The sequence below is a fragment of the Uranotaenia lowii genome, chromosome 3 (genome assembly GCF_029784155.1).
Source record: "Uranotaenia lowii strain MFRU-FL chromosome 3, ASM2978415v1, whole genome shotgun sequence".
Lineage (NCBI taxonomy): Eukaryota > Metazoa > Arthropoda > Insecta > Diptera > Culicidae > Uranotaenia > Uranotaenia lowii.
The window spans coordinates 124,858,924-124,886,083 of NC_073693.1; the positions used below are offsets into that span (position 1 = coordinate 124,858,924).

General features: G+C 39.5%; 1 protein-coding gene across 1 annotated transcript; it reads left to right on the forward strand.

The window, feature by feature from the left end:
- The first annotated feature begins 2,047 nt into the window (after positions 1–2,047).
- LOC129752582 (uncharacterized) lies at positions 2,048–26,253 on the forward strand. The gene is made up of 4 exons (XM_055748356.1): positions 2,048–2,285; positions 3,531–6,317; positions 6,363–6,814; positions 25,963–26,253. Exons 1-4 carry the CDS (start codon positions 2,048–2,050, stop codon positions 26,251–26,253), a joined length of 3,768 nt encoding a protein of 1,255 aa, XP_055604331.1.
- Positions 26,254–27,160: the final 907 nt, after the last annotated feature.

Genomic DNA, 27,160 nt, shown 5'->3' on the forward strand with positions numbered 1-27,160 from the left:
CAAAGATACAGCTTTTCCCGTAAAAAAGGGAAATTTGGAATTGCTTCACTAAATTTGCTGTATCTTTGACAATTTTCATTGAAAAATCTTGAAATTTGGCTCAGAGATGTAAAAATGTTTGACCTAATATCAGGCCAAGTTTCGGTAAAATTGAGGAACGTGATCAAAAATGGTGCCGAATTGAAAATTAGGTTCATTATCGCTCAGCAGACGATTTCATTCTTTTTTGGACGGATGTTTGTATGGAAAACATCGTAATCCATTTTTTTTTTCACAAAACCAAAAGTTATCACAAAGAATGTTGTAAATTACTAAAAACTTCATTCGTACTTTGTTTCGAAAGATAAAATGTTTCAACAGGGTTCAAAATAAGTAAAACAGAGTTTCAGAAATGACCTGCTAATTATACCGATAAACAAATTTGATACACAATTAAAGCGAATATTCTATCCGCTCTTTTGTTTCAATACCAGCTCTGTTGGAATCATTTCTATTTCTTAACAAAGCAAGGATGAAGTTCCTATCAATTTACAGCATTCTTTGTAAAAAAAGTTGGTTTTGTGGAAGAAAAAAATTAAAAATACATAGATTACGATTGTTCCATACAAACATCCGTCCAAAAAAGAATGAAATCGTCTGCTAGGCGATAATTAACCTCATCTTCAACCCAGCACCATTTTTGATCACGTTCCTTGATTTTGACCTAACTTGGCCTGATATTAGATCGAACATTTTTACATCTCTGAGCCAAATTTCAAGATTTTTCAATGAAAATTGTCAAAGATACAGCAAATTTAGTGAAGCAATTCCAAATTTCCCTTTTTTACGGGAAAAGCTGTATCTTTGTTTTTCGTCATTGAAAAGACTTCAAATTTTGTGGAGTGTTAGTTGGATAGTTGAACTAGATTGTTTGAAATTTTCATGAAAAAATATAAACGGAGAGAGAAATGGCAGCTTGTCAAAGTTGGAAGTGGGTGCGCAGCTTAATGCGATTTCATTCTTTTTTGAACGCAACTGTAAAGCCGGGTCCCGGCAACTGCGCAGTTAGTTCACTTTCGACAATCGAAGAATAAACGGCGGACGAATCCAAAAATTAAGTTTGCGCGTTTGATTTCTTTTCGGTCCAGAAATACCCGAACATAAAGTGGTCACTTCGACCGGATAGAATTGTTAATCGGTGTACCTACAGATAAAATCGGAAAGTGAAAAGTTTAAGCGGATTCGGTGATAGTTTTTTCGAGCGAAAATCGAGCGTCATCGAAACGTTTGCAAAGAGTGCTTTGTGTGCGAACAAAAGTAGCGGCGCGCTACTCCATTTTGTTGAGTGCAAACCCAGTAGCTGGGAAGAAAATTTGTGCTTGCTGGACTGCATTTACTGGACAGTTTTGAGAGGTCAATGAACGGACAGTTAGTGTTGTTGTAACAAAAGCGGACAGTTTGTGATAAGAAATCGAAAGTTTTGTTGGACTTCACGGACATTGACCCGCTAGAAAAAGTGTGCGTTCTTTTATTGACCGGACGGAAAAAGTGCGCTGCTACATTTGTGGACTGCAAAATCGGCGAAAAGTCGATAAGTGTAGAAAAAAGTGAAATTAAAAAGAAACGAAAAATAAAGGACTGGACTATCAGTGATTAATTAGTGATCATAATAAAATCAGTGATATTACGGCGGAACGCTGCAGAACGAGAATCTGGACTGGAGAACAGGCATCGGTGGGTCGGATAAAATTCGCCATTTTAGTTGAGGGGACGCCACCTGAACAAAAGGAGGACGCTATCGCTAACAATTGAAGCGAAACAATTGGAAGGACGCCATTTTGTAACTCCAGCCTTTGTTCGCTGTCGAGTAAAGCGTCTTGCTGGACGAGCGCCACAAGGTAAGATCGTTTCAATTTGAGCATTTTCCCCCCAAATTAAATAAATAGCATCTCGAGCAATTGTTGAGCTACGTTCGTTTCGCGGATCGCGTCGGTTGAGTAAATCGTATCGTAAATCGAAAAATTTCGGTCAAATTTTGAGCAAAGTCGTGAGCAATTGATCGGTCAAAATGAGTTCCTCTACCAAGCAACAAGTTACCTCTCTCACCCGGTCCCTCTCCTCCATCGAAACGCAATTGAAAAAGATGCTTTTGGTCGTTGAAAATTTCGATGTGGCGACCGGTGAAAAAATTCGCTTGGAAGACATTCTTGAATCTTCTATTGAACTCTACGACAATTTTCGGTCCGATCAATTGAAACTTTTTGGTCTAGTTAAAGAAGAAGAAGTGCCAGATATTGAGATACAAGGTGAAACCATCCACGATATTGTTCGCGAAGTGCGAATTCAAGTTAAGAAGAAGCTTTTGCACTATAAAGAAAAAAAAAGCCACTTATTGTACCTTCTTCTTCCGAAACCCCCAATAAAAGCACAATAAAATTGCCTGAAATTCCCCTTCCACTTTTCGACGGTAATTGCGAGAACTGGCTTTACTTCAAGGACCAGTTCACCAGTTTGATAAAACGCAACGATCATTTAAACGATTTTCAAAGGCTGTACTATCTCCGTTCGTCCCTCCGCGATGAGGCGCGTGCCATTGAATCAAAAGAAGAGTCCTTTCAATCCCTTTGGAAAGCCCTGATGGATCGCTACCAAAACGAAAAATTGTTAGTCGAAAAACATATCTCTGAATTATTCCGCATCAGATCGATTGATTACGAATCCTCCTTGGCACTGCGCGAGCTTTTGAATGGAGTGCTAAAGCATATTCGAGCCCTTGCTGCTTTAGGCTTCTCCCTTGATAAAACGTCGGATGTCTTTTTGGTTCACCTGGTAACCAGTCGTTTGGATCGTGAAACTCGTAAGGCCTTTGAGATGCAACAAACAGACTCGACTTACCCCAGCTGGACAGCTTTAATTACATTCCTCCAAGACAGGTGCAGAGTTTTGGAAAGTCTTGAGTGTGGAAAGGCGTCAGCTGGTGAAAGAAATCCTCGTCCCCAAGTCTCGCAGGCGCAAAGGTTGCGGCATACATCTCGTGGTCCTGTGTCAAATGCTGCTATGAGCCTAGAACCAAAGCGGAACAAATGTTTTCTCTGCAGTGGAAGTCATTTTTTGAGCGAATGTTTTAAGTTTCGAGGCTTTTCCGTCCCTGAACGTATACGCAAGGTGAAAGAACTTCGTTTGTGCATCAACTGTTTTGCTTTACACTGCAACCGTCGTGATTGAAAATTCTTACGGCGAACGGTTTGACTGTCGTGCCTTGTTAGATGGTGCATCTATGGCCAACATCATCACTAAAGACTGCGCCAAAAAGCTGAGCTTGAAGTCTAGATCAACTAACATGGAACTAAGTGGAGTGTGTCACCAACATTCAAAAATTCGTCGTATTGTGCGAGCCTTTGTTATGTCCAGGCACTGTGACTAAGCAAGATTTATCGAGTTCCTTGAAGCAGACAACGTCACTGCGAATCTTCCTCTACAACCCTTTGAAACGTCTTCTTGGAAATTACCTGACGGTGTGATTCCCTCTGACCCCTCTTTCAACATACCAGGGCGAATCGACATGCTTCTCGGTATGGAATTGTACTGGGAAATATTTTCTGGAAGGCAAGAGTTTATGGATGGAAAGTTTTCGTTCCGTGAAACCAAGTTCGGCTGGGTAGTTGGTGGAATAACTGAGCGACAGGGCGAGTTTTCCGAAACTGATGATTGTTTCTGCAACGTTATGACAAATGAAGAGTTGCATGATAAACTTAAAATATTTTGGGAAGTTGAGGAACTCCAACCATCAGAAGCAGTCTCTGAGGAAGCATTAGCCGAAACTCATTTTTGTGACACGGTCGAAAGAACAGCTGATGGTACATATATGACTAGACTACCGTTTCGAAAGGGAGCTACATTGGGCAATTCTTCAAATCTAGCTCACCAAAGATTTCTTGCTATGGAATATCGCTTACTCAAGAACCCCACATTGTATGATGACTACAAAGCGTTTATGGCCGAATATTTATCCATGGGCCATATGATAAAAATCGGAACTATCGATACAGTGGTTGACGGTCCAGACCAGTACTTCCTTCCCCACCACCCTGTCCTCCGACCATCTAGTAGCACCACCAAATTACGTGTCGTTTTCAATGCGTCCTCAAAAACTTCGAACGGTCAGTCCCTGAATGATAATCTTTTGGTCGGCCCAACCATTCAACAGAATTCGGCAGATATTATTTTGAGGTTTCGAAAACATCGAGTCGCTATGTCAGCTGATATTTCAAAAATGTACCGAATGATAAAGATGCACCAAGATGATCAACGGTTCCAAAAAATTCTATGGCGATCGAGTCCTGATAGTGAAATATCTGTGTATCAGTTGACAACCCTCACGTACGGCACGGCCTGTGCTCCCTTCAGCGCTACTAGATGTCTTCTACAACTCTGCCAAGACGAGAAAGATCGTTTTCCTTATGCTGCGGCTCGTGGCACTACTGACTTCTACATGGACGATGCATTGACCGGTGCGGACAGCACAGATGAAGCAAGGACTCCACAAACTGAACTAATCGAAATGTGTTGTTCCGGAGGGATGGTTCTGCATAAATGGTGCTCCAACGACAGCAAAATCTTGGATGCTGTTCCCAGCGAAAATCAAGAACAAAAGGTAATTTTCTCGAACGACAAATCAACAAAGACGCTTGGGCTAACCTGGCAGCCTAACACTGATCTCTTTGTCCTTGATTTCTCATCCATCGAATTCAAGACTTGCGGATGTACGAAGCGTGAAATTCTGTCAGACGTGGCAAAGCTGTATGACCCGATCGGACTGATCGGTCCTGTGATTCTGACAGCCAAGTTGATTGTTCAGGAGGCATGGAAAAGCGGATATGGCTGGGACGACGTTGTAGACGAAGGGTTGAAAAACAAGTGGCTCAAATTTCGCTCTCAAATCCAACAAGTAGACCAAATAAAAGTCCCAAGGTGTGTGCTCCCTAACAACCAATTGAAGTCCATCGAACTACATGGCTTCTCCGACGCTTCGAAATCAGGCTACGGAGCCTGCGCGTACGTAAGATCGGTCGATTGCGAAGATAAAGTGTCGGTTCAGCTCCTTTGCTCAAAATCGCGTATAGCTCCAATTCGTAAAACAGAGGAGGAACAGTTAACTATTCCAAGACTCGAGTTATGCGGCGCTCATGTTTTAGCTCAAATCATTGAAATTGTGAAACGATCTTTTGAAATTACCTTTGACCAAATAATTCTTTGGAGTGATTCCATGGTAGTATTAACTTGGATCCAAACACCATCTACTAAGCTCAAAACATATGTTTCTAACCGAGTAGATTACATCCAAAAAACGACCAGTCCAGCTTTGTGGCGGCACATTGGCACGAAGGAGAATCCAGCCGATGCCCTGTCACGAGGACTCATGCCGAACGAGATTGTCGACTTCGATAAATGGTGGCACGGGCCGTGCTTCCTGCAGAACATCGAGGCTACATGGTTATCTGACGACAAGCCAAACATCGAAATCGAGGACATCCCAGAACTGAAGGCATTGGTGAGCGTGGTCAACGAACGGTTCAGCATCTTCGAAAATATTGGCAGCTTCGAATCGATGCTACGCACGATGGTCCAGATGCTGCGATTCATCAGAAAAAAGCCGAAACAACCCTGCACATTTCGGACGAATGTGTATCACGTGCTGGAACTCAACGATGCTTTGGTGAAATTGGTGAAGCTAGTTCAAGAAGAAGTTTTCTCTGACATCATCGAAAAACTTCGCAACGGCAAGTCAATTCCCCGAGACAGTCATCTGCTAACTCTCGGACCATATCTCGACGACGACGGTGTGATGCGAGTTCGTGGACGACTTCAAAAGGCGCGGATTCCCGAGGACATGAAGAACCAAATGATCCTCCCGGCGGACCATCCGTTCACAGTAGCATTGATACGGTCGTATCACACCAAGTACCTCCACGCAGGACCTCGTCTTACCATCGAAGCTCTACGCCAAAAGTTCTGGATTGTACGAGGGCAAAACATAGTAAAGAAGGTGATTCGCCAATGTACCAAGTGCTTCAGACGAAACCCGAAAATTTTGAGTCAACCTGTTGGCGAGCTCCCTGTCTGTCGAGTCGAGCAAAATTATCCTTTCTACAACACCGGAGTAGACTTCGCAGGGCCTGTGAGTCTACAGCAAAGAAACAGAAGATCGACGGTCACGTACAAGGGCTACATCGCTGTGTTCATTTGCATGGCGACTCGGGCGATCCATTTAGAGCTGGTCGGTGATCTGACATACGAGGCGTTTATTGGGGCTCTCCAAAGATTTGTCGGACGACGAGGTAATTGTGCTCATATATATTCAGATAACGGTCGGATTTTTTTAGGGGCGAAGCGAATCCTCGCAGAGCTGCGAAAGTTGTTTTGCGACGAACAGCACCAACAATCCCTGGTCAACTACTGCAGCGAAGAGGGCATCTCTTGGCACTTCCAGCCACCTTACTCTCCTAACTTTGGTGGCAGCTGGGAGTCTGGTGTAAAATGGCAGCGATGGCACATCAACTACTTGACCCAACTGCAGAACCGAACCAAACTTGATCAAGCGAAGAACATCGAACCTGGACAGGTAGTTGTGGTGCGCGACGAGAATCTTCCACCCCAAAGGTGGATCCTTGGCCGAATAGTCGAAACCTTCCCAGGACCGGACGGTATAGTACGAGTCGCTGACATCCGGACCCAAGACGGCATAATTCGACGATCGATTTCGAGATTGTGTATGTTGCCAATCCAGGACAATTTGGTGACACTACACACAACCATCAAGACTGGGTCCCAGAACGTTTGATTTTTTGGAAGGTTGCCTCCTTCCACCCTGGGGAGTATGTTGAGGCATTTACGGACGACCAAATTATAGCGAACCGAAATCATCACTTGACAGCGGTACCGTGCGTATCGAACCGACAACACCAACACATACGCACCCGCGTATGGAATGACGACGAAGAAGGTAGATAAAGCCGGGTCCCGGCAACTGCGCAGTTAGTTCACTTTCGACAATCGAAGAATAAACGGCGGACGAATCCAAAAATTAAGTTTGCGCGTTTGATTTCTTTTCGGTCCAGAAATACCCGAACAGGTCATATCGAAGTTATTAGCTGTTCAACAGGGGTATGTCTTTCGGCATTGAAAAACAATACATTCAATTGACATCACTGCTGATGTCTCACGAAGTATTGCAAAAAATGTTGTCATGCAATACCTCGCTAGGCACCCAGCAGTGATGTCAATTGAATTTATTGCTTTTCAATGCCAAAAGATGGCTTCATTCGACACCTAATAACCTTTTTGTCTAAAAAGATACGAAGTTACGAAAAATATCACCAATAACTGAAAGGACATCAGATGTCGCTTCTAGGCCGTTTATCACCAAAGAGAATGGGTTCATATAAAATCTGGGACAAGACACGTCGAAACAGGTGCCAAGCACTTTGAAGTTGCTTATTTTCTATTGAATTAGATTAGGGTTACCATATCACGCCATGCTAAAAAGGGTATAATGAAAAAAATCCATTTTTTTTAATAAACTCGTTTATTTGACCCGAAATTCCTAAATCCTAAAAAGTAAGGAAACTCTATAATAAAAAAAACACAGGTATTTAAAGTCATTCAAATAACGCCAATTTTTTGGGAGCAGTAGGTATGACTAAGCATTCAGGATTGCCTGCTTTTTCAAGAAAAAAAAAATGATGTTGCCCAGGTATCACGGAAAAAATGCCAAAATCTAAGCAAAATTCAATCAAAAACTATATTTTTCTTTATATAACGTATGAGTTTTTTTGAACTTGTTCCATCGAAATACACGTGCAATTTTTTTTTAGAAATTTAAAGTTTGAATTGAACATCGCTAATATGACTCCATAAAAAAATTTTTTTCATGTGTACATTTTTCACTTTTTCTCTTGAATTGGCATGAGAAAAGCCTGGATTTTGGTCAGGTTTTCCTGGATATTGCTCGGGTTTTTAATTGAAAATTTTAAAATCCAATACCCGGATTTTGCTAGGTTTATGGGTAAAAATGCTCGGATTTGCCCGGCCCGAATGAATTACGATTAAAGATGCCTTCATGAATACAAGATATTTAGGTAAGGTATTGAAATTTTTGTAAGTTGTAAGTTTTGTATTTTTTGTATAAGATGTGGTAAACAAACTTCATATACTGAAACAAACAAGTACATTTCTCTGATTAATTGGCTATCATAAAAAAAGAGTACATTTCGTAAAATTTCACAAAAAGAAGAGTACGCCCATTTTTAGATCGAAAAAGAGTACATGTACTCTTAAAAAAGTACGTATGGTAAACCTAAATTAGATGAAAGTCGTATATGAACAAGACATCTTCAAAATAGTTGTTAAATAGAACGATGATCTTTAACTTTTACCATACTTTTAGCCACACGGTCGGGCAATTGAGCACAATTTTCTAAAAAAATGAAAAAAAGCCAAATTTGAACAAAATTTTAGCCAAAAACATACAAGAGGAAAGTGAAAGAAAGTAACTTGATTTCAAAAGTTTTTATTGAATTAGAAGCAGTATTAAAATCGTATCTAGGGATTAAACAAAAAATTATGTTCATTTTGAAAAAGTTGAATAAAGCGGGGCATTCCGACCAGATTTATGGCAAAGCCTGAATATTTCAAGAAAATCTGGAATAATCATTAATCAAAGTATAAAGCGATACTTGTCAGCATTTTCCTTTAAGATCAATTCGGTAGACCGAAAGTGGATTTTGTAGTTTCACTTGATCAAATTATGTCTAATTTCCAAACAAACTTGAGACTCGTTGAGCGACCCCTTATAGTTTATCAATTGAACTGAATTTAGCACTTCGATGCACTTTTTTATACTACTATTTCCTACTATTAAATTTAAGATGGTGACCTTATGTATGCAAATCTTATAAGTGGAGCTTTCTTGTATTAGATCTAAAATAGATTACAATGAAAAACACATTTTAGAACGATATTGAAATCCAATTTTAATCGGATTGTGTTGTGAAGGCTCTATTTGATTGCTTTATGAAGTTTGTAGGTCCTTTAAAGATTGCATTATGTACTTTTTCTTATTTTATTACTGAGTCCAATTTCATCTAGTTGCTAAAACGTGCAAAAATACAGCTTTTAAAATATCAAGCTGGTAGTTATTGAGTGTTCAAGTGATTGTCATGTACGGATTACCATATACAATTTTTATGTAGAACAATTAACATCAATAAATGTTGGTTCATAAAATGTTACTTAAAGATTACCCAAGCAACCAAAAGTTTGGATATTACTTAAGGAACGAACTCATAAATTCACATAGAGCTGCACAAAAGTTCCGTAGAACTTTTTTGCTGTTCAAAATGCTTTTTCGATGTCCTTGGAACTTCCTTCTTTATCAAGTTGAGTCAAAACTCAAAAAAATCTTTAAAGTACTGTTTTGGTTTCTGTTTCTACTTATTGGGAACTTTACAGTTGGTATGAAGAAAAACAATCTTCTTGTTATGTACTTCTCAATTTTTCAACATCAAGTAGCTATCAAAGGGTTGCAAGTCTTTTTTTACAGCTCAATAGTTCTTAAAAAATCTTTGTCGTACTCTTTTGTAAACTTGAAAGTTTTGAATTAGTTCCAACGGGCGTTCAAAAGCTACTTCGCAATATAGGAACTTTGAAGTATGTAGATTTAAAGGCTTAAATCTACTTGTTTCGAACTTCAACTAGTGTTTGCATAAATAAACACAGCGGTACTTCGTTTAGCTACTTAAAAATTGAGCTGAAAAGAAGTTGTATAGCATACTCGATTAAGCTGATCAAACCTGATAGAAAAATGTTATCCGAAGTTTTGGTTGCTTGGGTGCCTACTCATGATGTTCATATAGAGCAGCAAGTATGTAGCTCGATTTTCAAACGATGAGCTCGGGTTCGAGGCTTGGAAAGAACATGTTATTTGAATGTGAGCTTAGTAACAAATATGGTTAATTATAATTTAAATCAAAATAGTTGACTTGAGAAAGCATACAAAGAAGCGGAAAAGTAATTTATTTGATTTTTGTACTTCTATTAAAGTGATTTTTGAAACTGATTAGAGGTTGTTAAGCAATTTATGTGAACTTTTTCCCACCTTAAGTTCGTTTAGCTACTTAAAAATTGAGCTGAAAAGAAGTTGTATTACAATACACGATTGAGCTGATTAAACCTAATACAGAAATGTTATCCGAACTTTTGGTTGCTTGTGGTGGCAGTCTGTACCAATATTAGAGCGGGGCTGCCTTGGTACTTCCTTTTTTTAAATATTCCTTGGATTACAATCGATTATCAAATAAAAAGAATGATTAAGAAATTGGATGGTGATGGTGACATACATTGGACGGGTAGCGATAAAACTTGCTAAAAATGTTTGGCTCAAAACTTTTTTTTTTTCATTTATAAACGATTGAAAATTTCAAAGTATTTAAATCAATAACGCCAAAAAGTTGAAAGCCCGATACATACACGGAGAAAAAAGTAAAGCTTCATCAATAATATTCCGCCTGTATTCATATATTTATAAAATATTCAACTATATTTGTATGATTGGTTCAACTATAATTATGATAACAATTGTATGATACATTCAACCATAAATATGATAAGTTTAAATATAATGTACTGATTGTACAAAGCAATTTTGTTTAGCTGGAAACCAGCAAAATTTTGCCGGTTTTTGTCCCGCTGACTTTCCGGCAATATGAATTACTGAAAAAAACAGCAAACATTAATGCTGGTTTTCAGCTATTCAAATTGTTGGAAATCAGCAACGAAAGGTTGCTGGAAATCTGCTATTTCTTTCAAAACATTCAGCTGTATTCGATATCAAATTTACATTTCAATACGAAATTAAGTATGTATTGAATTTCGGCAGAACCTTTTTTTCAATATTCCAACACCGGTCTGGCAGCTTTGTGCCAAAGAGTTGATCATCCGCCACCTGAAACAGAGTTTTGATTAGTATCTTTCATGAAAAATCTACCTATCCAATGAAAACTCAGCCTTGGCTCGATGTCTTGTTGCTAGAATATAGAGGGAAATAAAAAAAAGTTGTTTTAATCTACCCATATAGCGTGAAATAGAGTTTCACTTTTCTTCAGCGTGTGAAAACAAACAGACTCCAATTTGACAACTTGATTACTGATTTTCCAGCAAACTAGACCAATTGCTGGAAAGTTCTGCAATTTGAAAACCGATTGCTTATTTTTCAGTAAAAATTACAAGAACACCACCGAATACTGGAAAACACGTCAATTAGATAACCGATTGCTGGTTTTCAGCAAAAAATGGGATTGCTGAAGCTCCAGTATTTGTTTTTTTTGCTTGGAATCGGATGAAAATGTAGTGTGTATGTATAAGGCATTTCCCCACTTGTCAGACAAACAGCTGATTTCTCATGTTTACATTTTCTCGGCATATCGTGGTAGGGTAAACATAACAACAACATTACGTATGTTCAATGACCGTATAGTAACGATATGAAATTGGCAATGCAATTGTAGTGGTTTTGCAAGCGCACCTTGGTGAGGAGCATATAAATTCTTTATTTAATGATTTGTAAATTCATAACAAGTTAAGACATGAAGGTTTGTGATGCTTTTAATTAAAGAAATTTTTAAAAGAAAGCATTGAACAGTGCTTATCATCAAAAATCAAAATGGCGACCAGTTGGTGTTTACATTTTTCAAAAAAAAAAAAACAAAAAGCTACCCTACCACAATCTGTCTCAGGAAATACTCTATAGATGAAACTTTCATATTTATAGTTGAACACCTAAAATCAAACAATTGTAGTTGAACCTATCATATTTAGGAGTGAATAAATTATACCATTACAGTTGAATCTATCATAATCATTGTTGATGGCGTAAGGTCAATCAGCAGATTTAGTTAAACAATTATGGATGCGAATAAATAAACTACACTATGATAATTGGAATAATTTTTCAGCATTTTTTAGATAATTTTTTCAGCAAGTATTCGAACCGGACAAATCCGAGCTATTTTATTAACAGAATCAAAGCAATCGAAAATTTCCCTTTAATTCAACCAAACACATATAAGAGCTATTTTACTTAAAAGACCTTGCAAAATTGTCGAAAAAATTCGAAAAATATTCGGGCAAAATAAAAAAAAAACTTGACAAAAATTCCCGCCAAAACTCTTTAGTAGATTTTTAATCGTTTTCAGGCGTTCAAAAAATCTTTCATGATGATCTTCGAAAAATAATCTTTTTGGACGCTTAAAATTTTTTTTTTCAACACAATTTGTTTTTTTTAGATTTGGTAAATTAAGTGAATATATCCGGGCTTTTTTCAACGAAATCATAGCAACCAGGCTACCGGGCCAGACCAGACTTTTCCCAAATTTCGTATTAAGTATCTAGGCACACCCGAATAAACCGGGCTATCTGGCAAGCTTAGTATAACTAGCTGAAATAATTGAACATCAGATGTATTTTCTCCGTGTAGACATTATTTTAACCAATCTTTTAGGATGAGCTAAAGCATTGAAAAACGAAGACAAATCAGTGATATTTTTTCAAAGAAAAGTAGCCTCTATATTTTAATCAGAAGAACGTAGGGAGATAAGGGCATAACGAGCACCCGAGGCGAACATGGCCCATTTTTTGTAAGAAAATACTTATTTTCTTGAATAAATTTTCACGAGGAAAAATTTTGTAGTTCCTATGGTATCAATTTTTCAGCAAAACAAAATCTCCTTATCGTCTTTACAGAAATATTTTTGAAAAGCCTACCGGGCATAAATTTGTGTCTTTTAAGAAGCATTTCGAATATTCAGGCTAATTGTTATTCAAGCATTCCTTTCGAGAGAATTTTGAAAAAAATAACACTTAGGATAATTCTTATGAAAGTATTATTTAAACAAATCTCAAGCTTTCCGTAAAAGTGTGCCAATCGTATTGTGCATTAGATCGATCGGAAAGATTTCGCGCTCGTCATGGGCAGGGTGCGGCTGATTTCTGAGGATAAACATCGCCGCCGACTAATGTACCGCAGGTAAGATACGCTTTCTGTATTTCCCGGGAAACTGCAACAGGCAGCGTTGGCTCCAAACAACTGGCCGATGGCCACCGGCGCAAAATTATTGCTGCACACGGCCTATAAAAGGTTAATTGATTGAGATTCAAAAGACGCAAACGACGCTTCGCAAAAAAACATGATTTTAGTTAACAAATAACGTGTTGTTATTTGACGAAACATTAAACAACACTCTCCAGTTCGGTCCTCGATAAACGCAAAATATGGCAGTTCAAGTTTTTACGGCATCAGCATCATTCCGTCGATCAACTTGGATTCGTGGACCGTTTTTCTTGCCCGTCGCGTCTCTGTTTCTCTCTGCTCTGATGTGCTACCACTTGTTCGTTGGATATTCCGAAACCAGTGCACGTTCCAGCATGCCGCGGGACACGCTGAATTCTACGCGCACGAGACACGGCTATTTACGGTGAATGGAATCGTCTGGAGCGGACCAATATGGAATCGCTAGCGCCATGGATCGGAGACGTTCCGCAGACAGGGGCCTTTTGGTTCGGTTCGGTAGATGTATTGTGTATGGACACATGGCATGCACCGAGTGCTCCCGTTGGGATATTGCGACAACCTGTTCGGCGCTCGCAGATCCATCTTTGTACGATGGCGTTGAAGCACCGCGCGGCCCGAGAAAGTATCAAAAACAAATACCTATCAATATGTTTTGCTTACTTTCGAATGAAGTCGAGTCAATAAGATACTTTTTGCAGGTCAGATATTTAAGCCTGAGTTCTCTTAGGGTATGCGTTGTTTGGATAATTTTATTAGTTTTTCAAACTATTTTCATACTTTGATGCGCTAAAAATGTTAATTGTATAAAAACTTTTATTTTTGTTTCGATTATAGTCGTTTTACCATCTTTATGGCATTCGCGACTATATTATATCAACGATACAGTTGGCGGACAGGCATTGAAAAACTCATCCGGTACAACTGTGTTCGATGTTAACTCTTGAAATCGGTGATGGATATTGATCAAATTTGGCCACGTACCAGAATTTTTTTCACGTATTCTCACAAAATTTCGAGATTTGAAATTTGAAAAAGTTACAGCTTAGCTTATTGCGTGAAAGTTTGAGTTGAAAGTATGCTCGTTGTTCCGTGCGGTTTCATCCTGCTTTTGAACGCTACTGTTTGTCAAGATGCATTTCGGAAAGCTTCTGGGTCAAAAATTTCTACATGTAAAAGGTACGAAAAGTGGTTCCTGCGAAGTTCAAGTTTGCTTTATGGAAAAAAATTGCGAAAAACTGATGATTTGGCAAGGGATCTGCAGCTGCGGAGCAAAGGCCTGGGTGTTCGTGACAAATAAGACAATAGAGTCGAAACTGTACAAGAAAGAATGCATCAAAAACCGTGTACTATTTTTCATTGAAATCCATAAAGGTCCCGTGAATTTTTGGTCAGATTTAGAGAGTTGTCACTATAGTCAGGAAGTCATCCAGTGGTTCCGCTAAAGACCCGATCAGAAGAGATAAACGAAATTATACCAAGATGAGATATTATGATAGTCAGTTTTTTCCTATCAAAAAGAGATATAATTTAGCACTCGTAGGATGTTAAAATATCTCAAATTATAACAAAAAGTCTATGCAAGCATAATTAAATTATATCACCCCTTGATCCAACTGCCCGCAGTTCCGACCTATCGAGAGATTTTGGACAATAATAAAGCGGAAGCTTAAGAAAAGCGAAAAAACGGATCGGGACGCGACTCAGATGATCACAAAAGATGTGCAACAAATTTGCCAAGGAAGTTGACTCCGGCAGTGTGCAGCGTTTGAAGCAAGAAGTAAGAAGAATGTGTAGATTTTCATAAGAAACGAAGAAAAATGATTTTAATTGATATTTTTTCATTAAAGTACTGTGAATTACTTTGTTTTGATGTATCAATCATATTTGTACGTCAATTCGATGATTTATTATTCCAGAGTCTAAGTAGCTTTAGCTTTATGTCGCTGTTAAGGTTTACTGCAAGGTCTTTTGATACACTAGGTTCTCCAACTTTCACAGTAAGTAGGCGAGGAGTGAGCGGGGCTCTCAATGAGTTTGTTTATTTTTTGCTCAGCTTTTCGGTAGCCTACATAGCCAAAATGGCTGAATCGGGAATTCGATATTCGGTAACACCTCCTGAATATATACACACCTTGGTTTACTCGACGATGTCTTTTTTTAGATTTTTTTTTTTAAATAATCGGTTTCCCTGAAAATTTGTCACTTTATAGAGAAGACTTTCCCCTACTCGAGGCACTTTTCAGGAAAAAAAATCGATCGGGGTCTAGAGTAGATTTTTCCTAAGAACATCAAATTTAACATTTTTGAAGTTAGATGTGTAAGACAACATAGAGAAAAACATGCGATAATAGGTGATATGAAAAAAACCTTGCAATTGCTTTTGATAAACTAAATCGAGCAGTCGAGCAGTCGCTTAAAGCAATTGCTTCGGTCGATATGAATAAAGTTTTTTTTGACAGCTGTTTTCTCTGTCAGGAGCTTTTACTTTTAGAACAAGCTAATTTGGTATGAATAAAGCCCAAATCTAAAGTAATCACTCGACAAATCTCCTAGCAATTGCTTTATTTTCTAAGCATGCTCGGTAGCAGACTTTTCCAATAAAAAATTCTTTAGCAATGTCATGAATTTATTAAATTAGCAATATTACACTTCAATACAATTCAAAACAGCATTTTCAACATGGATAAAGAAAAGTCGAAGTGATAACCCAGCTTTTTGCATATTCCTGTCGTTGTATGAAATGATTCTTCGTCTAAGATGAAACTAAACAAATCAATTAGTAAATATTCCAAATTAAAAAAAATCCGGCTATAGTGGAAGAAGTCCCAATCGGCTCGAAGTTGGGAAAAAATTGTTATAATTTAAAACATAATTCAGACTTTCATATTTACGTGATTTTTTTCTTTCTAAGATTAAAAAAAAAATATTTTAATTAAGATTCGCGCCTATTGCCTATTTTTTATACATCGGATTATCCCGATCCGAATTCGTGTGGGAGAGCTATGATAAATGTTAAAGTTAGGCCATTTGTTGTTTGACTATATTCGAATATGTATTCATTTTTCTTTAAACATCAACATACGAGCACGCATTAACCAAAAACTTTCCGGTCGTTCTTACACCCATCATCCGCACCGTCGACTTCATGGCTATTTTAGTCGTACTTTTCAATTTTCTGATCGTCTTCTTTCATTTAACTTTAGAAAACTTCGGATTCTGCTGGTTGGATAGCTCTATTTTTCGAAGCAAAAGCTATGTTCTAAGACTTTAGTACACATCCGCTAAGCAAGTGTTTATTCATACCAAACTTAGCAAATGCTTTGGGCTTTTGCTTTGCTTGATTTCGAGCTAAGTAAAAGCTACCGAAGCAATTGCTAAACCTTATTCATACCACTAAATGTCTCAACCAAAATGTCTTTCTTTCATTGATTGAATCTAGCAAATCTTACTGTTAAGACAAGGTAGATTATCAACAGAGTTTTAATGTGTTTTCGATTTTTTTTTTAAGCGATACTAGATGTTTAGAGTCGCCAATTGTCATGTTTGCAAAACTTTAAATCAAAACCCGTGTAACTAAAACTCGTTTTAAAATGGAAAAGGAACAAGTTTGTTTTGATTAAACAGTATTTGTTCATATCTGTGTAGATTCGCTTTACACTCTGTTGGCCGAACGGGAGACATATGCCTTACCTCGCTGCAGGCACTTCCCGGCAATGTAATACAAACCGTGTGGAGCACATCTCTCAGATTTCCCTTCAGATTTCCCCTTTTTTGACAGATTTAAGCTTTTTTCTTCAGATTTGAGCTTTCATCTCCTATGCTCTCAAGGCAAAAAAAGCTTAAATCGGAGGAAAAAAAGCTTAAAAACGAGATTCACCAATACTTATTTAAAAGATGTTGGCCACACGATACATAGACAAATCGTGTAACGTTGCCGGGTCCTGGCTGCAGGTTGCTCGTTGACTGACTCGAGGCTTATTCTTTCTGTGTGTGTGAATAAGACGAGAGAGATGCTACCTTCTCTCTCAGCTATGATTATTGATCGGGAGAGTCGTTAATGATGCTGTCAACTGCCATATCAATCATCTACTACACAATATCCAATTAATTTTGAAATTCTAAAACGTTCAAATATGACACACCTTTCTGATCAATAAATCAAACCTGAAACAAGAGAAAATAGACAAAAAATGTAACTCTTTGTGTCACTCACTGTGCTCAGAACTGGCAGCAATTTTCTTGGAAAATTGTCAAAAGTTCTCGGTTTCCTTTATCAAAATCTATATGAAAGCAGCGTCGTGTCGGCTATGGGTCAAAATGAAAAATGTTTGTTTTTTTTACCAGTGTTGGAATACAGAAAAAAATTGGTTCAGACGTCAAACTGGTCTGATTAAATCACCGCCCGGTGAGCAGATAACAAATTTTGTTCCATTCGTATGATCATTATTAAAACTTTTTTTTAAGTTTTTAAGAGACTTTTGCATTGAACAGGTTTACAAATTTCACTAAACTGAGCATGCCTTATCTATAAAACAATAATGCTGTTGATTTTGTTTGGCTCCGGCACGAGATTTTATCTTGAACGATTTCAACTCTTTTCAAAAAGTGCTCAGTTCTTTGCCGAAAAGTAAAAAAATGCTTCAAAAGTGTTTCACCGAATTAATATTTTCCTGACCTAGGTTTTTCATAAATATCGTAGATATCGATTGAGTTTGATAATTTTCACACATAATCATTTCTCCTTTTTTTTTTTTTTTTTTTAAATAACGCCTCATAAATTTCTTTTTTTAATTAAAAAAATCGTAGAATTTAACCAGCAAATAGCTTTATTCCTATTAAATTCGTTCATTAGGATCTATTCGATTAGAATCAGTGTTCTTTTTTTCCAAATTGGTCGAACATGTCATGAGATTTCTCAATTATCTCATCCTACGCTTCAACACTGTGTTTTGTGACACAGATTCTGTGATGAAAATTTGCTAAAAATTCTGTGAAATTGCAGATTTTTCTGTGATTTCGGTAACCTTGCTCAACACCCCGTTCTCCTGCACGCCGCCAAAGATGGTTCTTAACACTCGTCGCTCGAAGTGCTCCGAGTATGCGTAAGTCCTCCTCGAGCAACATCCACGTCTCGTACCCGTAGAGGACAACCGGTTTAATGAGCGTTGTGATCAGGACTTGTGGAGTCTATAGTAGGCCCGACTTCCGCTGATAATTCGCCGCCGGATCTCACGGCTAGTGTCATTGTCTGCGGTCACCAGTGAGCCGTGATAGACACCAGAAATCAGAATGATATGGATGAAAAAACGAGACAGAGAATAAAGTATCCTTTGAACTGCTCCCGTTGAATGAACACCCCCACTTAATCTCCTCCGTTGAAGAGAAACTGACGGGATCATACTTTTCTTGAACTTACACACTAAGATTGCATTTATCCGCTCGGGACCATGATCCTCCGAACCACAGGGAATCGGCTAAATTTTCACGAAATTCGTACGAAAACCCACTCGAATTTCGTTACACTTCATTTCTCCTGAAGTTAAGGATAACATTGCTACGAGTGTACAGGAACTCGAACTAACTCCATGAGTTCAGGACAATGTGCTCCTGAATCATGGTAGACACGGTTATGTGGAGCGATCTCGACGGAACGACTAGTTCGACGAGGAGTGTAGGAGGGTGATGGACGAAGAGAATGCCGCGCGGGCGGCAGTAGTGCAAAGAGGCACCCGTCGAAATGTGGAAAATCACCGACAGCGGAAGAGGCAGCGAGTCCGACTTTTCCAGGAGAAAAAGCGCCGCCTGGAGGAAGAGGAGCTCGAGGAGCTGGAGCAGCTGCATCGTTCCCAAGAAACACGAAAGTTCTATCAGAAACTCAACGCATCCCGCAAAGGCTTCGTGCCGCAAGCCGAAATGTGCCGGGATAAGGACGGGGGTATCCTGACGGACAATCGTGAGGTGATCAAAAGGTGGAAGCAGCACTTCGATGAACACCTGAACGGCGCACATGCAGGAGATCAAGACGGTGGGGGAAGGTACATCGCCGGCGTAGCCAACGACGAAGAGGAGCCACTCCCAACGATGAGTGAAGTTAAGGAAGCCATTCGCCAGCTGAATAGAAACAAGTCGGCTGGGAAGGATGGCATCGCAGCTGAACTCATCAAAATGGGCCCGGACAGGTTGGCCGACTGCCTACACCGGTTGATAGTCCGGATCTGGGACATAGAACAGCTACCGGAGGAGTGGAAGGAGGGGGTAATATGCCCCATCTACAAGAAGGGCGACAAATTGGACTGTGAGAACTACCGAGCGATCACTGTCCTCAATGCCGCCTACAAAGTGTTGTCCCGAATCCTACTCATCCTACTCCGCCGCCTCACGCCACAAACAAACAGATTCGTGGGAAGTCATCAGGCCGGCTTCATGGAGGGACGGTCTACGACGGACCAGATATTCACATTACGGCAAATCCTCCAAAAATGCCGTGAACACCAAGTCCCTACGCATCATCTATTCATCGACTTCAAAGCCGCATACGACACGATCGACCGTAACGAGCTATGGAAAATCATGGACGAGAACGGCTTTTCCGGGAAGCTAATCAGACTGATCAAGGCGACGATGGATGGAACGCAGTGCTGTGTGCGGATTTCGGGTGAATTGTCGAGTTCATTCGAATCGCGCAGGGGGCTTCGACAAGGTGATGGTCTATCCTGCATGATGTTCAACGTGGCGCTAGAAGGTGTTATTCGACGAGCGGTGGGCGAAATGCGGGGCACGATTTTCAACAGATCCAGTCAACTTATCTGCTTTGCCGATGACATTGATATAGTCGGCAGATCATCTGCGGCGGTGGAGGAGATCTACCGCAAACTGAAACGCGAAGCAGGAAGGATTGGGTTGATGATTAATACGTCCAAGACGAAGTACATGCTGGCCTGCGGATCCGAGACCGACCGAACCCGCTTGTCCAGTAATAACAAGGTCATGATCGACGGCGACGAGCTGGAGATAGTCGAAGACTTTGTCTATCTCGGCACACTGGTGACCGCAGACAATGACACCAGCCGTGAGATCTGGAGGCGAATTATCAGTGGAAGTCGTGCCTACTATGGACTCCACAAGCAACTGCGGTCGAGAAGACTTTGCCCTCGTACGAAGACATGGATATTGCTCGAGGAGGACCTGCGTACACTCGGAGTATTCGAGCGACGAGTGTTAAGAACCATCTTTGGCGGCGTACAGGAGAACGGAGTGTGGAGGCGAAGGATGAACCACGAGCTCGCGCGACTCTACGGCGAACCCAGTATCCAGAAGGTGGTGAAAGCTGGCCGGATACGCTGAGCTGGACATGTTGCGAGAATGCCGGACGACTGTCCTGCAAAACAGGTGTTCGCTACGAATCCGGTAGGAACAAAACGAGCGGGGGCGCAACGAGCGAGGTGGTTAGACCAAGTGGAGCGTGATCTGGCGAACGTGGGGTGCCCGAGAAATTGGAGAACGGTTGCTATGAACCGAGTGAATTTTAGGAATTATGTTCGTCAAGTTATGTCGTGAGACGGAATACTATGTAAATAAAATAACATTTTTGTTAGATTCTCTTTCTTAAACAAAAAAAATACAATTTTATTCTCTTTATCACCAGTGCTTAAAACTAAAACCCTCGAAAGAGTTCACTTCGTCGTGGTTTCTTGCTGTTGAAACCGCGAGTTACAAAAAACCTAACGAGCGCCACGAGATGCTTCCTCCGGCCGTGCCATGTGCATCATCCGGATGAGATTCGGTTTAAGCTGCAATTTGCAAATCTGGTGGCTCTAGGACGCTAATTTAATCATAGAAAACAGCTATAATTTGTGAATTACTTCATTGTCTCGTGTTCAGACACTAATAAGTCTATTTCCTAACGGGTTTAAACTTGAAAAAGTAGATAAAAACATTAAAAAATGGATTTTAGATTTTTTGCCAAAAGCTGCAAATCAGTTACTGCAGGGGCATCATGAGAACCCCTACTGGGGCAGAATATGCACCATTAATCGGGGCACAATGAGCATTTTATGCCGAAGAATCTAGCAGCAAATTCAACTCGATAAAGTCAACTGAATTCAAGAGCTAGTTAGGTGTCGGAGAGGTAATCAGAAGACTCAAGATCGATTCCTTTTCGAGGTTATTTTTTTCATGATCGATTGTTTCGATTATTGCATTATACGGATAGAAGCATCATCCACTAAACAAAGCATCAGAAGCTTAATATAAGAAACATTTGATTACCTCTCCGACACATAACCAATAGATCAGATCTCAAATGAAAACTTGTCAAGCTGTGGCTCTATAATTTTGTTGACTTCATCGAGTTGAATCTGCTGCTAGACTCTACAGCAAAAATTTAATGATGGTGAAAATTGAGGAACAATGTGTACATCATGTTGCAGTGTGTATCTTATAGATCAAGGTGATTTAACGATCATAAGAGCTTATTTTCCGGTGTTCAAAAATTATAATATTTTTGTGAGAACCTAGTTGGTTTTTTTTATTTTTCTGGAAAGATGATAAAGAGATTTCTTTTTTGCAGAAATTAATACTAGACTAGGTATAGGAACTACAAAACAGTTCCTCATGAAAATTTATATGGGAAAATTCCTAATTTCTTCGGAAAAAGAATTGCTTAATATACCCCGGGTGCTCGTTATGCCCTTATTTCCTCTACCCATAGAAATTTATTTTATTTTATTTATCTTCAGTGGTGCCGAATGCAAATATTAATTTTTTTTCTTTTCAATACATTGGATTTATTTTCTCCATATCCTTCATTTTATCTTTACACCATTTTCTCCCCGTACGACGGTATTAACAGTTGTCAGGAACAATCCTTCAGAGTTCTAAATCTGTTTCAGTCTCAAATCTCCCTGTGTCTGACTCCCATTCCTGAGCGTCTTTCAACCAATCGGAACAATCCACCCTGCTGAATCGAGTAATGCTCTTCTGCGGTAGTTGATAGTGCCGTGGCAACAATTGGATCGTGAAATTAATCATCGCCGCCACCGCCCGTTTGTTGTTCCACGCAGGACATCAGAGGGCGACCGCACGACGACGATCGACTTCTGAAGAGCAGCAGCTATGCCATGTCTACACTGCATGACAAATTTAGCGGTACGTTTCTAGAATGGCTTAAGCCGTATAATCAGGTCTATCTTCGACTACATGTTGCAATTTGTTCCAGTTTAATAAGAGAATAAGTCCATTCGAAAACCGATGCCAGCAGTGTAGTTTTATTTTGTTTACATACGATGAGTTTAATAGCCGCAGCTCCTTGCATTGAGTTGAGGGACCAGGTGGAAGCTTTATGCTTTTTTTTTTGTTTTCTTTGTGATTCCACTCGATTTTATAGCTGTGAGCCTCTGTAACATAGATAGCGTGTTTATTGGATTGTTGTTTTGAAACATGCTTTAATTGTAGCAAAATGACTGTGGTGACCTATTAAACATCGATTGAAGAATGGTTGAAAAATAATTGCTGGTTTACTTTTTTAGGAAGATAAAATATCCCTAGCTTTGTGTGTTGAAATCCTAGATTTATTCTATGCTTTTTCAACAAAGACTATAAACTCTTAATCTTGTCAACAAGGGAAAGGATTGAGCATTCGAATTGAGGTCAAAGCGCGAACAAGGTAGTAGGAACTTAACTCTCGCTTCTTACAAATCCGATTCACATCTACTTTAAATGACGGTTTGTGCGATCGTTTGGGTATTGCGATTTCTATCTAGTTATATCTAGTCACTTAATTCGGATCGCAGTTGTCAACTCATTATCCTACAGCTCATCTATTAAATACGGTAAACTAATAAATTTTCGACATTATTGGAATGAATCTTAAGGTAAAACCATTCAATGCTAATGGTTGCAGAAATCACCTTGATCATCTAAATTTTGGGAATCTCCCATAAAAAATAAAGTGTTGATCAAGAGAGTACATTCAATTAAACACTGCTTTTATCCATTCAGAAGTCCACCAGTTTTTCCCGATTTTGAACCTCAAGCAGGCGGTTGCAATCCGTGACAGCTGTCAGTGTTGTGGGTGAGCATAAGAATGAATAATATAGCAACCATATATTTGCATCAGATGGATTCCGAGCACAGTACGAAGCATTTCCGTGCAAGGTCTTGCACGACGGTGTCTTGTCTTATCAAATCCCGGTAACTACTGGAGTGAGACAGGGATGTATTTTATCACTGCTACTTTTTCTCATCATAAGGGATGATATTCTTACTGTATCGATCGACTGTGCACCGAACCGAGGATTGCCGTGGAATCCTTCAACAATGGAGTAACTAAACGACATTGACCTGGCAGACGATATTGTTTTGCTCGCCTAAATACAACCGGATATGCAGAGCAAACTCGACGACCTAACCGAAAGCTCCAAGGTAGCAGGTCTCAAAGTAAATTTCGGAAAAACAAAATCGATGGAAATCTACACAGAAACTTCAATTTTGTGGTAGCTGGGCAACAGGTTTAGAAAGTGGAGTGCTTTCAGTATTTTGGCAGCCAGATTACACCTGAGGGTGGTACCAAGAAAGACATCGAAACCCGGTTCAGACAAGCAAGATTTGCGAGTCTCCGAAACATCTGGCGCTCACGCACGCCAGATCTCTTTACGAACGAAATTCCGAATCTTCAACTCAAACGTCAAAACCGTATTATGCGGGTGCGAAACTTGGCGCACATATGCGGTGACGACGCGAAAAACGCATTTTTTGTGAATCACTGCCTGCGAAACATCATCCACGCTTGGTGGCCTGGAGCAATGGAGATCTTTTATCTCAGCCCTATGCGTTGGTCAATCGGCGCCGGACCTTTAGGTAGGTAGGTAAGTCCCGGGTGATTGTTCGGTTTGTTTATTAAGAGAAAGTTGTTAAGTTTATAAGAAGTTCGAATAGAAACCTTCCTGAATGTCGGTATACTTAAATCCTCCTGAAATCCGGGGAGAAATTGCTACAAATGCCTGATATCTTGACTGTACCGATCTATGTAAGTGTTGCTCTTACCAAAAAAAAAAAACTCACCTCCAAATAACACCCACCGCGATTCTACATCATCAACCAAATCTACGTCACCTGCGAACAATCCCTAACACCTCGATGGGAGCGTTATCTGGCGCTATGCACAAAACAACTACACAAACAAAGCGGCAACAATCTCTCTGAACGGCAGGAGGTGTCAAAATCAACTTTGAAAAGATCAAGTCACTTGAAAATCCATTTTGTTTCGCGGTAGTCGTGTCTACTATGGTCTCAACAAGCAACTGCGGTCGAGAAGACTTAGCCCTAGCACAAAGTGTAACCTGCACGAGACGTGGAAATACTCGAGGAGGGCCTGCGCACACTCGAAGTATTCGAGCGACGAGTTTAAGAACCAGCTTTAGCGGCGTGCAGGAGAACGAAATGTGGATGCAAAGGATGAACCACGAGCTCGCGTGAATCTACGACGAACGCAGTATCCAGAAGTTGGCGAAAGCTGGCCGGATACGCTTAGCAGAACATGTTGTGAGAATGCTGAACGAATGTCCTGTAAAATAGGTGTTCGCTACGAATACGGTAGAAACGAGACGAGCAGGGGCGCAACGAGCAGAGGAGTTAGACCAAAACATGTGGTTCAAGATGCTGTCCTCCTTTAGATCACCAACCACATTCCTTTTTGCGCCAGGTGAGTGACCTCTTTCGGGGGGACTTTGTGCAACTATTTCAGAAAAGAAAATTACTTGCCTCTAGAATTCAGTTTCCGAAGGGGAAGACGAAGCTTGCTCGAGAATTCGCGAATTCCGGTTACGAAGTCAAACTACACTCAGAAAAATACTATTATGTATGCCATAAGATTCTCTTATGAAGTGGCGCCATAAGAAAAATTAATGAAATTCATAAGATTGTCTTATGACGCGAATGAATTCTGAAGATGAACGCCTACTTCAATGAGAGGTTGTTGCATTTAATAAGAGATTCTTATGGAAACAGTAAATCACTTTCTAATAAGAAAAATTCTCGATATTTCATGCTGAAAACATTCACTTTATTGTTTGCCAAATTTGTTTAAAATTAAATCCTCCATGGTCACCATCAGCAGCGCATCAACAGACGGCTCCATCAAAGTTTTTTTTTGCCGCATCTTAATCTTCGACCTTTCATTTTTTGCCGATCAGCTTTCTGAAAAGTAAACAAATAATGTAGTTTAGTTTACTAATATATTCAACGTTCACACCAAAAACATCAAATCGAACTTACCATTCCGGAGATAACAATAACATTTAACATTGAAGGAAAACTATAGTAACTATGAACTGGCGATTGCTTCGTACTGTTAGATGATGAAAAAAAAACTGATGCTATGAATGAATGTGTTCATCATTTTTTTCACAATGCCGTTTCTTCTATTTTTCATAAGAACATCGTACGAAAATTGAAAGAATTTCATAAGACTCTTATGAAAAATTCGTTTGGACGCAAAAAAGTGGTTCATAAGATGTATCTTATGAAATTTATAATAAGATTTCTTCTGAGTGTAGGTCAGCTCCGTCAGAGGACATTAGAAGCTTCCAATTCACTTACGTCCAGTGATCGGAAGAGACAGGACTAATTTAATAAACTAGTTTGTCGATAGGTAAATTTGAAGTTCGAAGTGTGATTCTTAGACTAGATACCTCAATCTAAACCAACCTCTTTTTATCTAGTCGCAAAATAGAAGCAAAAGGGCAAGATAGAGTAGTGCAGTGCAGTGCAGTTCTAAAAAGTGCATTTGAGGTAGGTGGAGAACCTCATAGGGTTGAGAGGAAAACCTGACCCGCCAAATTTATATTCCTGCTCCTCAGTTACAGGTTCGACGTACCGTCACCCAACATCCACCAAGAGGACGGACGCTAAGTCGGTTGCAGGCCACAAGCGATTCCTACAACTTCACGGGAATCACCAACGACACCGCTAGCCAGATTTGGAACGGTGTTCCGGATTCGCATGCGTCGTCAGTAGCCGACATCAAGCCCGTCGGTTACTTCAGCCACGCTGTTTCATCGGTGTTCGCCTCCACCAGAGCCCACACCTCCACCAGAGCAACGATACTTGCAACGGTATCAGTGGACCAGGAACCACACTTTTGCGGTTAAAATTAACTGCAGGCCAAAGACTTCGTTGTTGCTAATCGGTGTCTTCCACAAAGTTACTCGACTATATTTTCGCTATCTATTGATGGATTTGAATTAGTTCTATTTTTCTCCATAAGGTGGCGCCAAAATCTAACTTTTTACAGAAGCAAGATACACGCATTATTTCATCTACAAAGTTGTTCATTATATCTTTCACATCAACTTTGTTAAGCTCTATGTTGTGTAATTACCTTGCCAAAATAATAATTTATGAAAACCATGAAAATAAATGGTTTTTTTCACCTATTTTGGTTATTAGCTATCAGTGTTCGGCACAAAAGCGCTAATCCGCTATTCGCTAGTTAGTCCGCTAACTTTTTGTTAGCGGTTTAATTTTGCCGCTAAGTTTGGATTGATTTAGCGAATTGAAAAGTTCCGCTATTTTTTGGTTCCGCTAATTGAAGATCGCTAACTCCCATATATTTGTATCAATCTCTCGAATTTTTAGTGATATAATAAACTTTTTTTCATTAATCAAGTCAAAGTGACATTGTGCATCATTCTGATTGCTTAATTGGATTCATTGGAGGAATTCGTACTAGAGTTAGAGAAAAGTTGTAAATATTGAGTATCATTTTTCTCTCTTTAAGCACTTTTTTTAGCAACTTTTACAGAAGAAGATAACAATAAAAGTTGTTAAACAATACAAAACTATTTTCAACATCTCTTCATCAGCATTTGTTTTCAAGTGGTTGAGCTATTTACTTTTCACATTACAGTTTTTGGAGATTTTACAGATCAGTTTTTTTTGTGGCGTTTAAATAGCTCGGGGAGCTGACGCTGGAAATGAAAATTAGAGATAGTTTGGAGAAGAAAATTTTAAAGGTTAGAAGTAGGCAGCGTAGAATAGAAAGCGATCATGAGACGT

Coding starts and splice junctions, on each gene's coding strand:
- LOC129752582 (XM_055748356.1), top strand. CDS start 2,048: ATGAGTTCCTCTACCAAGCAACAAGTTACCTCTCTCACCCGGTCCCTC. Junction 6,318..6,362: donor AAGATTTGTCGGACGACGAG/GTAATTGTGCTC, acceptor GGATTTTTTTAG/GGGCGAAGCGAATCCTCGCA. Junction 6,815..25,962: donor TCAAGACTGGGTCCCAGAAC/GTTTGATTTTTT, acceptor CCTGCTCCTCAG/TTACAGGTTCGACGTACCGT.